Source organism: Pteropus medius, unplaced genomic scaffold (assembly GCF_902729225.1).
Source record: "Pteropus medius unplaced genomic scaffold, Ma_sr-lr_union100, whole genome shotgun sequence".
NCBI lineage: Eukaryota > Metazoa > Chordata > Mammalia > Chiroptera > Pteropodidae > Pteropus > Pteropus medius.
Window position 1 is genome coordinate 1,765,694 of NW_024349141.1, and position 13,040 is coordinate 1,778,733.

The window sequence follows — 13,040 nt, forward strand, 5'->3', positions numbered from 1 at the left end:
GAATAAAAGAAAACCAAAATGTTCATTTAAAGTAATGTTTCCAAAAGACTATGCATCTAGTCTATGCATTTCTCCAAAATCAAATAGGAGGAGACAGGCCCGCCTTGGCATGAGGAGATGTGATTAGAAATGAGGCAGAAGTTCCTAGATCCTAGCACCAGAGTCCTTCTTTTCCAAGGCAGCTGCCAAAAATAAGTTTTCAATCTTTCAAGCACATCTTTTGTCCAAAACAACATTAACTGAACAAATGGCAACCCAATTCTAAGATAAAGAGGCTTTAGTGCAAAGCTCGCAGGATACAAACTGTCCCTTCAACTCACACTGCCCGTGGGAACCCGTCAGCAAGAACAGAAGGGAAAACCCAAACTTAAAAATGTGATGTAATCTTGCTTCTAAGAATCAAGTTTCCCAAATACAAATAAAGCTACGACTTCTAAGAAATGATTCATTCATTCAATTTAAAGAGAGAAGCAGAACCCATTTAGTAGAAACACTACTCATGAGACATAATTAGTATGAGTAGGACAGGAAGTCCCACAGATAGATGATTCTTAATACAGGAAGAATTTTCAAACGAAACCCCAGCTAAACAAGAAAAAAATATGAAGCATTTTCTCAGAGTAGTTGCCTCTGGTTCCTCTAGCAATTATAAATAAGAAACAAATCTATATGTGAAATAGGTATCTATGAACAAACAAATACCATTGACTTTCTCAACTTGTAGGGATCTTCATCAAAGGTTCAAGGATGACTAAAGAGGCCATAAATGGGCTTGAGGAACTAGGGTGAGTGATAAAATCCTATAAATTATGTGTAAATATCTGCATACATACATTTATTTTCTCTATGGGGGGGGGTCTCAAGTATCCATCAGATTATCAAAATAGGTCATTACTTAATAAAAGTTATAAAAACACTAAGAGTTGTCATTCCACATTTGAGTCCAGGCATTGGCTTGAATGCACACCCATTCGGTTCTTCCACAAACTTGTAAAGCTTACCACCTGGAGAACCAAACAACCAACAAACATGTTTGTCACATCTTAATCATGATTAAAGGTAAAAATAAGGTTAGCAATGAATAGAAGGGCTGCTCTGTCCCCATCCAACAATAATAAAGGATTATGGTGACTTGTTCCTTTCCCTTTCCTTCCTCACCAAAGAGATACATACGATCTACTGCACCCATACCTTTTAGCATGGAGCTTTCTGAAAACCGACATAGGGGAGGCAAAATGTCACTCTTGATCCCAGCAAAGTTAACAGGCTCTTTTTCAACAGCTGACAGGAGTAAACAAACCTTAAAATAGCTTCCCTACTGAGAGACGATTCTGAGACTGTTCTTCACATACCAACTAATTTTTTTCTTTTCTGAAGAGTTAAAATAAAACTCACCTGAGTTTCATACAGAATTTCACCTTTAAAAAGCAGAGTTTCAGAAATCGACAGGGAAAAGAAACTGTGTCAAATGAACCAAATGGTTGAAAATCATTGATCGGAGGTGAAACCTACTCAAACCATGATGCCAGTGATGCCTATACACTTCTCCGGTTAAACAAAATGAGAAACTTGAGGATGGATATTCACCTGTCATGCTGTACATAAAAGATTTCCACAGACAAAGGTAGAGACAGTATACGTCTGATTTGCAAAATGACTGACTGGGAGTAAAGACAAAGCAACTCATTAATGTAAAGACCCAAAGCAGGGCTACACTTTGACATCTTAAGTTTCAAGTTCCTCTCACCTCAACAGGAAACCGCCTGCCATTGATGCTGTGTTCAGACCCCGCAGAGCCATTGCTATGGCCCCAGTGAAATTCCACCTTCTCAGCTTTGAATCTGCCAGGCAAGCCAGCGCCGCTGACAAAATAGTCGTCTTTTAGAAGGATGGCAACTGTATAAAATGGAAGGGGAGAGAAACAAATTGAGTTTCAGAACCAAACTGGAAAGACTTCTTCTGTTGCTTCAAATAAAGTTCACAATTGCATGATGTGAATTATTTCCTCACACACACCCGTTTTAAAAAAAGTCAAAAACAATGAGTCTGAATAAATTAGCACATTTTAGATACACAGTGTACTCAGGCAAGAACCAGTTGACTCTAAATCATGAAAATTCCCAAGGAATGGTCTCAGAATTTCTTATCCATTTAACTGAGAAAACAACTGGAGACAGTGACAGAATAAGTCACTCTGAATCAGTCTCCTAAATCTGCTGGATGATCAAAATTATCTAGAGAGTGAGATTCCTGGGACTACCCCAAGATTTAAGGTCTGGAATGAGATGGGAAATATATATCATAAGCCAGACGTGAGAGGCACATTTCTTTAAGCAGAAAACTTAGGCGAGATATCAGAAAATAAAATGTGCAGGTTCTTCCAATATTAAGGCAACGGCAGAGAGAACATAGCCAGGACTGGGCACTGCATTCGTCATAGCTGACAACGGTGTCCAGGAAAGTACAGTGAAAATTCTACTCATTAAGTCAATCAAATAATTAAATATAACTAGATTTACTTTATTGTTTTTATTCATTTCAAGTATAAGAAAATTTCCTTAGCCCATCCAAAAGAACACATGAGAAACTCCGTAATGTCCATAGGGAACCTCAATCAATTCAAATCCTAAATTTCAAGAACACGCCCTTCCTTTCTTGAAACAAGGGAAAGAGAAATCGAGGACAAATAACTCGGACTTATACTAACACATTATTTTTTCCAAGAGGAATGCAATTTCCAAATGCAGAAAAAGCATTTTATTTTATAAGTGATAACCTCACTTTTTTTGTTTTCTAAAGCGAACTCATGCATTCAACAAACACTTATTGGTTGCTAAATAAATGTAAGATGCCAACCAATATAATGAATGGTTTGTGATCAAAAGCCAAGCTTACTGAAGCCAAGGAAAACTCTCCCATCCTCATTATCTCCTCTTCCTAAAGAAATCCAGTTCAAGTTTTAGAGAGAAATCCTGCATGAAGATTAGGCCTCTATAAAAGATAGAGACTATTAACCTATTTCTAAAACAATGCAATTATTTTCAGCATTTCTTTATATAAAGGGAGCATTAAAAGCAAGTGAAAGAACCCTGCTCATATAAATCCCTTTTATTGGACTCAAAAGGCAGTTTTCTTGAACTTCTGAAAAATATAAAATAAATGTTCAATTAGTAGAACAGCAAATTCAAGGATAAAATAAAGTAAAAGTAAGTTTTTTTTTATGCTGATTAAACATGCTAGCTACAGCTTTGTCTCACCTTCACTATGTGCTAAGCAAGTTTTAGCACAAAGGTTGGAAAACTTTTTCTATGAAGACTGAGGTAGTAAATAGTTAAGGCTTTGTGAGCCCGACGGTCCCCACTGTAACTACTCAACCTAGTCTCTGTAGCACAGAAGCGGCCAAAAGCAATACATAAGTGAATGGCTCAGATAATGTTGCATAAAATTTGTTTATCCATGCTGACATCTGAATATAATTTAAGTGTCAGGGAATACTACTTTCCTTTTCATTTTTTTCCAACCATTAGAAAATACAGAAACAAGAAGGGGGGCGTCATTTGGTGATCTCTAAAATACGACATATTTTAGAAGATAAACTACTGTATTAAAACAATCATATCTCTTAAGTTCTAAAGCCCAAATACCTATAAATTAGCTCAGTAGTATCTTAAATACCATTGATTACTCTTAGCCTGTTATAAATTCTATGTATAATATTTTACATCCAAAGGACAAAAGCAAATCGTTTTGAGTGCATCTGTTACAACACACCCAGGGACACACAGTATCTTATAAATATTTGATTTTACCTAAATCATTTATTTCTCTGTCAGGGGTCATTTTATTTGTTTTATATGAATAATTAAAAGCATAATTAGGAAATTGTAAAATCTGAAACATTCATTTCATTTTTCATTTTACAGTATTTCTCACTAAGGCGCACAGCATGCTACATGCACACACCCCCTTTTCAAAAGTAGCTTATATTTTTGTTTACATATAAAACTGGGAAGAGAGAACTTTCCTAGCTATCATAAAATAACACTGCTCCGTTTCAAAACAAAATACACCAGAGGTGGTCACTGCAGAACAGAGCATGCACTGAGAGCCATGAGCTCAGCAGATAAGTTCGATCCGAGTTAGAATCCCATTCTGTCACATGACAGTGGTGTGATCTTGGGCAAGTTACTCTACTTCTCTGTGCCTTGGTTTCTACTACTGTTCAAACGGTGCCTACCTGGGAAGGTTGTTTTGACGCCTAAAGGAAATAACACTCGGAAAGCATTTAACACAGTGCCAGAAACTCAGCATGTACGCACTCAATGGCAGTTATTGTCAAACATATTTTTAGAGACATGGAGACAGAGCTCATGTATAGCAGAGAAGAGCAATCACACAGGTATGGCATTCCATTTTCAGACGGAGTTCAATTTTGAAGCAATACTATCTTTCCCACAAAGGAAAGAGTGTACTGGAAAGGGACAACAGCCAGGGTACGTGGGGCCCAAACACTTGGGAGGGGATCTTAAGTGTTGAGTAAATGCTTTGAGTTCACTAAAACACAGAGAAAAATGATTATTTCCTTTTCTTGATTATTTTATCCTTTGGTAACAAAGAAGAATAAAATTCAATTAGGTGCTAATATGCCCTCCTCGCTAGCCTGATATTCATTTTCCTTTTTTACCCAAGAATAAATCTTATGCTAGAATTTAGTTACTTTGGTAATGATTTATTTTCACAAATTAGAGACTTTTTTTTTTTTACATAAGTCTATCCATGTCAAATAGCACAGGTTTTTCCCATTATGGTGTTGATAAAAAGTTTTCTTTTAAAATCAATTTATTTAAAATAAAGTGAGTCAATTGAAAGAAAACATTAAGTAAATAATACCAGAATACTAAATAAATGAATGAATTTTAATTTAAATTTTAAAATAATAGCAGTAAGAGTTGAACTTGGATAAGGTGACAATTGGGATTCTACAGCTAGTAACTTTGAATCTGAGTCTAGATTGGCCACTGTCCAGCAGTGAGAAAGTTACTGCTCTCCTTGGTGCCTCAGGTCCTGTTCTATAAAATTGGAGTAAAACAAGAGCAACTTCACAGGTTTGTTGTGAGATCACAAGGGCTGACATATGAAGAATGCACAGAATAGTAATTCATTCAGGACATTATAGCATAAAGATTGCATTGTCTGAGTGTTGTTTATAAACATTATCATCCTAGGGAGAGAAGCCGTTGCTTTCACAGATTCCACCCGTATTTGGGGCATCCACCAAGTAAAAATGCTGTGTACGGGGCAAGGGCAGGTAAGAGTCACACCATAGATATGGAATTAGTTTTCTCCTGAGTTTGGAGGGATGACTGAGTACCTGGCATTCATGTCATTCTTTGTAGGACATCCACCAACTGTTTATAAACTAAACTGAACATGTCTGTATAATGCTGGGCCAAACAAATGTTCACACCAAAATCTGAGTAAACAGTATCAGGCGCCAAAAGTTAAATAAAAATGGATGAGAGAGAAAATGAGCTGCTTAATATCTTACCTCCACTACTCCCGACACTTTTTAACATTATAAGATGGGAAAAGACTACCATTATTGAATCATAATGGTGGGACCCCCAGACCACCCACAATATCAGAGTCTATCAAGGGGATACTTTTGGATCCCTGGCAGAAAAAAAAAAACACTCTGGTCTGGAAGTCAAGAAACATGAGCTCTACTTCCAGCTTTCTACTAACTGCCCTGTAGGCACTAGCATTTACTTTTTGCAATTATTTACCAAGTAATTGCTGGGAAAAAAAAGGCAAGTAAATCAGACACAACTTCTACACTCATGGAATGTATGGTCAGTGGAAACATAGGCCCCATCAGCCTGCAAGAGGGACAAGTGTTAACAGGTGAGCATCCAATCCCAGACAGAAGAAGGAGAGGAGGTTTCACCAAGGACTGATGGAATCACCTGAGGTGAGAGTTAAAGGAGCCATCTTGGGGAAGTGCTGACAAGAGGGAAATAAAGCAGGGGAAAGGGAGCTCATGCAGAGGCCCTGTGGTAGGCAGAGTAAATAGGAAGCCAAGGTGAAGAGCGCTCAGAGAGCATGGAGTGAACTCCTAGAGGCTAGAGAACTAGGCAGGCACAGTGAGCACTCTGTCTTCATCCACAAGGGAAATGGTTGAGAGAAGGGGAGAAAAAAACAGTATGGTAGGGAGAGAGAGAGAGAGAGAGAGATTAGAACTGACTACTAAGTGTAGAAGACCTGGGAGTAAAGAAACACTGGTCAAAAGAACTTAAAGTTAGGAGGTTAGTACAGTCATCTAGTAAAAAGAAACTGGACATGCTGAGTTGGAGCAACCTCAGATATCCAAGAAATGTCAAGTCATGGGACTATCCTGGGTCTCGGTTAACTCTACTGAATGGAACAAGGTGAACGAAGTGGATTGGTTGACCCTTTAATTATATAAGATGACAGATGACAATTTTTAAGGCACGGTTCTGTGCCTTAAAAAAGAAAGACCCTTCAAAATTTACTTAAGTCTATCAGTGTAAAATAGCACTTGTCTTATGTAATTGGTAAATTAGGCTTGTGTCTACCCAGAAACTATCACCCGAACATAGGGACTGGGACTGTGGGGATAAAAGAAAGGAAAAGGAGCTTAGTAAACATGAAATAAAGTTTGCAGTGTGTCTTGCCGAAAAGAGACCCAGTGAAATAGCTCCAACTTAAATTGCAGGATTCAGGCAGACTAAATAGTTAGGATGAAGAAACCTAAGAATTTGGACATTTGAGACAGGGAAATTTTAAAGTGTAGAGCCAAAGCACACTTTGTATGCCCCCTCAAAAGAATGGATCTTTTAAAAGTTAAATTTAAGTTTTCTCTTTGAGGCAACCTTGAGCTAACTAGAGATGCGCCAGGGTATTACAAAGTCAGGGCTGGGTACGCCTAACGTAAATGATGCCCGCACTCAGATGCTTCCAAACACCTGTCTCCTTGGCTGACGGCATGCTTTTAATCAGAAAGCTCGGCAGCTTCTTTGTGAGAAAAATGACCAATTCATCGGTGACACAAACAAAACTCAGAGCTAAAAAATTGTGATCCAGGAATGAAGCCCTCCAGTTAGTCCATCTTCGGTGCCCACATTTACACCTATAAAAGATCATTCAAAATTGCGGTGGGATGGGGAATAACGAAATAAAGATAAAATAATGGTTTGGTATCAAGCAAACTGGGAAAATCCAAGAACACATACTTGGGGAATCACTGTGTATCTCACTTGCCCAGGCCCTCCTTATCAACAGATCAGGAATACAGAAGTTTTAATTGAAATGAGAACATACTCAGGTTTTCACCATCAGCACCAAAATCTCTCGTCCATAAATACAATAAATAAAAACACTTTAAAAACTCTGGTTCTCATCCGCGGCCAGCTATAAGGAAAGAAGAAAGGAGAGAAAAGGGCCAAAGCTAAGAGCGGGGAATGAGAACAGACAAACATGGGAGAGAGAGACATGCCACACAGGAGGGAAATTCAAGGAGGAGAAAGAAAGGAAAGGCGGAAGAGAACGAAGCAGCAAAAGCATGAAAGCTGGCAGAGAGATACAAGGAGAAACACAGAATAGAAATATAAAGAAGAAAAAGCCCAAATAGAAAGATAAAACACACATACTTCCTAGAACCTTCCTTACCAATCTCAAGATTGTTAAAGGCTTTTCCATGTATCTTACCCTTGGGCAATCATGCTAGTATGGAACAATCAATTCTTGAGTAGGGGCTAAGCATTCAAGTCCATCAGCTTGGGAGGAAATCAAACATCATGTAGATCGCCACCCGACAGCCCTGAAAGGTGCCTGTAAGGGCAGTCAGGTGCTGACTCTCAGACTTGCTTCTGCTTCCCCAACCTTGGACACTACACTGAGGCAACAGTAAGCCTGAGAGCAGCAGATCGGCAACAGTAAGCTTGAGCTGCGAACTGCAATGACCAACAGAACACAGAGTTTCTTTTAATGTCAGACAATTGTGTGGCCGTTGGGGGAGCCTTAACCTGTGGGCAAGCAAGCAGCAGGGCCTGATGCTCTTTTTACACTGAGCAGGGGTCACAAGCTCACTCAGGGAACTAACGCATAGAAGTGACTGAGGTTGTTAAGATTTTCTACTTCTCTTTATACCAGCCTGCAATGAGGTTCTTTTCTTAGTTTACATCTGCAGGTTCTTAGGGTGCCGATGTATTATAAAAGTTCCAAGGGTCAGGTAAAATAAAGTGAATGTAACAGCCTCTTCAACCTTGTCTAAATTTTACAGGCTCTGTAACATACTGGGACGAGGTTCCTGACCTACTTATCTACACCTAGTTTCCTCACCATCGATTTAAAATTTAAAATTTAAATAATTATTTCTTGAAATCATTTAAGCCAGACACTATGATATTTGCAGACAAACAGGAGAAAATATGGGCAAAGAAAAAAATAGTAAACAAATATAAAGTGGGTAGATGGAAGTAATATACATTATTGACAAATGCACTTACTATTTGTTTTTGGTGTGGGATAAAAAGAAAAGGTAGTAGGGGAAAAAAAGCCCTCCGAATGGTTAAAATTTATAGGAGACTGTGGCTTATTAACATACATCAGAAGCACTAAGTCTTAAATCCCGATCATTTAGCTAGAAGCTAATGCTAAAAACAGCCAGATTATCTTGAAATGTTCTTGATGAATGCATTATCTTTTCATTCTACAGAAATGAAAGAAAGGAAAATAACTTGAGATGAAATCAAATAAGAACTGGCACAAAAGACAGTTACGGCTCCTCAGGAAGAAATAGAGAGATGCTATCTGTCTCGTAAAGATATTTTAGACGACTTTTGAGAAGTGGGCTACATATAACCAACTTGTTCTATTGATTATGCTCGATTGGATATATAACACTCTGAAGGGGTTAAGAAAGATATAAGCATCAAAACTGTTTTATGGGAAAGTTACTGTCCATAGGTACTAAGCTGCTTTAAATATTAACTTTATATATTCATATCCTAATATCCAAAAGGCAGTCTATTTTACAGATAAATGGCTTGTAAATTTCCATCAGAAAAAATAAATTCTCCTTCCTGAATTTATTTTCTAAAAGCACAAGTTCAAGAAAGAGTTTTGGAGAAGAAAAATATGTTGATTAAAAATTAATGATTAAAGAAGGCTTTTCTTCATCTACTCAGACAAGTTAGATATAAAATGAACCACTGTAACAAAGACAGACCTTATGGATTATGATATGGGGTTTTTTTGTTCATTAAACTTTAATTTTTTTGATAATTCTAGATTCACACACAGTTGTAAGAAATAATAGAGAGGTCCTGCGTCCCCTTTATTTAGTTTCCCCAAATGGTACCATCTTGTACAACTATAGTACAATGACAGGTGCTTTTTTAGCCTGATATTATCCCTATGAATACTACACACTGTGGATATTATCAACTCCAAACTTTAATCTAGACATACAGAGCACTGCACTGTACGTATACTGTTTTTCAACTGAATTTATATGATCCATGCTAATAGGTAAAGCAACCGAAATCTTCATTTCTCTAAAATACTGGAAAATTTATGAATTTGCTTGGCACTTTAAGGATTACAGAATGAAAAAGTTTCTAGATTTGTGCTTATCAAAAGAAGAAAAAGAAAAAGAACAACACAGGTTGATTTGTGCATCTAAGTTTCTTAACCACTATATACTGAAATCTTTAAAAAACAAACATTTCCACGTCCTTGTATAAAATTGCCTATGAATGGTTGCCACTTTTAAAACACTACTCCTATAGAATCATCTTATTTATGAGATATTGGCCTATCTAGTATGATGTCATGAATTTCATAGCAATAAGTACAGTCTGGGAAGGAACAAGAATTTATTTCTTCTTCCCAGTGGCAGTGGTGCTTCTTCTGAAATTTCTTAAATAGCCGTGTTCGTATTTGGATGGCTGTGTCTAAAATCAAGTGCATGTACTCATAGATATGCAACAAGTTGTGGATCACTCTGGGAAGTCAGCAGAGCGATGGAGATTGATAATCAGCTTCTGGAAGATCAAGGTCATGACTCAACTTGCATTGAGTGAACCCTACACTCCTCTAAGAACTGTCATTGGAGATACCAAGCTGAAAGCTGTCACTGAAATGTGTTATCTTTTCAGAAGCTGTCAAGCGTTGCAAGTCAAGTAGAAAACCACATCAGAGAGCCCAGTGAATTGCCTTTGGCGGGCTTCCGGAATGTGGCACTGACAGGTGGCGCTCATCTCCAAGCTCTGATTACACCCAACGTGGCAATACTCCCGATCACCATATTCAGTTAGTCTTAGGAGCAATATTCCTATCACAGTTTTCCAAAGGACACTCATATTTGAAAGATAAAGCAGGACAACTGGTAGAAAAATTCAGGATTGTAACAATAAGCACACATCTATATTGGCAGAGTAGAGGGGATGGTGAAAATTTGTGTACAAATAACACTACGATACATATGTTTTTTTCTGAGCAGCTACTCAAATGAGTGAATCAAGGTATAGCAGAGAGTAGCCTGCTGTAAAGCAAGAATGAGAATTGTTTATGGAGACATTATGAAAAAGAGCCCAAAGCCAGGAATCACTGTGCTGAGTAGGAAGCAATTCTATGGACAAATCAGGGCAACCAAAAGCAATCAATCATGAATAATTTCAGACAAAGTTTCAGACAAAATTGCTGGTTTGGAGTAAGAAAATGGATCCCCGAAGTTGTACGTGCAGCCAGTTAGGTTAAAAGAAAAGGCAACTCTGTGACCCACAACATGAATGGGATCAAAGGGCTGATAGCAAAGTAATTTTAGCCCAAGGAGGAGGAGGGAGGGAGCGCACCTGTGGGCCAGCCTCGGAGCTTTTTAAAAATGAGTTAGGGTTATAAGAATTCAAAAATTAGATATGAAAAATATCTTTAGCATCAACAGAATTCTAGGTAGCACTAGGCAGAGATGTATCATAACACCCTGATGTTTATTTTCAGATCATACAGTGGGACACAGCAAGGCATTCTCTGCTATTTCCATGGACAATCTATAGCTGATAGACTGCATAACAGCACTTAAGAAGGAGGCAGCTCTTTGTATTAGCAATGGTGAAAATACGATGATTCAAATTCATAGATCCCAAAATCCAATCTCTATAGGAGGATCAAATTGATGGTCCAATACACAAAGGGCTGAGAAAGCATTCATCTACATTCTAATACAATAAGAAATATTAAGAAAGTAAAATCTTGAAGAAGAAAAGAATTTTATTTCTACTGTCAAATAGAACTTTTTGCAACAACAGAATGTTCTCTATCTGTGCTACCTGATATGGTAGATGCTAGCCACATGTGGCTGCTGAGCACTTGAAATGTAGCTAGTACAATATTCTTCAAAGTGGTATATAAATTTAATGCAATCCTTATCAAAATTCCAATGGCATTTTTCATGGAAGTAGTAAAAACAGTCCTAAAATTCCTATAGAGCCACAAATAATCCTGAACAGTCAAAGTAATCCTGACAAAAAAGAACAAAGCTGGAGGCATACTTACTGATTTCAAATTATACTACAAAGCTATAGTAATCAAAAGGTATGGTACTGGCCTAAAAACAAACAGAAAGACAAATAGAATGGAATCTAGAGCACAGAAATAAACCCACGGAGATATGGTCAGCTAATATTTGACAAGAGAGGCAAGAACACTCAATGGGGAAAGGACGGTCTCTTCAATAAATGATGCTGGGAAAATGGGATGTTCACATACAAAGAATGAAACTGGACCCCTACCTTATATCACTCACAAAAATTAATTGGAAATAGATTAAAGCCTTAAATCTAAGACCTGAACTGCAAAACTCAGAAGAAAACAGGGAAAAAGTTCCTTGACATTGGTCTTGATGATAATAATTTGAACATGACACCAAAAGCAGAAGCAAAAAAAGCAAAAATAAACAAATGAGATTACATCGAACTAAAAAGCTCTGCAGAGAAAAAAGAACAATCCACAACAACAACAACAACAACAACAACAACAAAAAGGCATATTTCAATTAAATCACAATAAACCTGGAAAAAATAAATAAATCAAGTGACCCCCCCCACACAAAAAAAACCCCACAAAGATCTGCATGTGTATCTTCTCTGCTTTCAAATACTGCAAATGGACAATCTAACAAAGGGGGGTGGAGAAATGATACGTGGCTAGTAAAAATGAGTGAGAGATTTCAATCTTACTTAATTTTAATTAATTAAAATTTAAATTTAGCCAAATGTGACTAAATTGTGACTGTGACAAACCTACGTCAAAAGAAAGAAAAGCCTTAAGTGCAGAAGTGGAAGCAGACACATGAAGGAAGAACTAACACACAGGCTTTGAAATCAGGGGACCTGTCCAGTAGCCACCATACTGGACAGAACAGATTCTTAAAAGTCGTGCTATATACTTTCCATACATTAATTCATTTAATCCTTACAACTCTACCATGTTGATATAATTTTATTACCTACATCATCACATTTTTTAAAATCAAAGGCAGAGAGTGGTTAAGTAATTTGCCCAAAATCACACAACTCATAAAGCAAGGGCTCAAACTAAGGGCTGATTCCAAAGTTCTCATTCAGCGATGTGTTCTCGATAGCTATGTGCCCTACTTAAGGAGCAAGTCATAGTTAAGGTAAATATCAGGGAATCCAAATATATTTCATGGTGCTTTATGGACAGTTAAAGAAGACATAGTCTACCTGTTTTCCCTGTGTTTTTCATCCAGGTTTTGTTAGAAGATTCGTTGTCGAAGCCATCAAGCTGCAGCTCCTGGTACTCTTCGCCAACACGAGCATACTGGTCTAAGATGTCTATAGGAGACTGGTGACGGCCCCCACAGCTGACACTAGATGTTACCCAGTGCTGAGGCCCATAGGCACCTGTTAAAAGAAAACAATACTTCAATCCTCATGGTTGAAGGGTCAGGAATTGAACAAATAAGAAGTAGGAAGCCAAGCACCGCATTTCCCAAG

At 37.7% G+C, this 13,040-nt stretch overlaps 1 protein-coding gene across 4 annotated transcripts in view; it reads right to left on the reverse strand.

Annotated features, from left to right (window-relative positions):
• The window catches only part of PTPRG (protein tyrosine phosphatase receptor type G), a 631,793-nt gene that overhangs the window by 261,200 nt on the left and 357,553 nt on the right, over positions 1-13,040 (reverse strand). For all 4 annotated transcript variants that reach the window (XM_039880554.1, XM_039880552.1, XM_039880553.1 and 1 more), the window contains exons 3-4: positions 12,768-12,947; positions 1,748-1,896 (exon numbers count right to left, since the gene is read on the reverse strand). In XM_039880554.1, the coding sequence (XP_039736488.1) occupies positions 1,748-1,896; positions 12,768-12,947 (329 nt within the window). The remainder of the gene's footprint in view (positions 1-1,747; positions 1,897-12,767; positions 12,948-13,040) is intronic.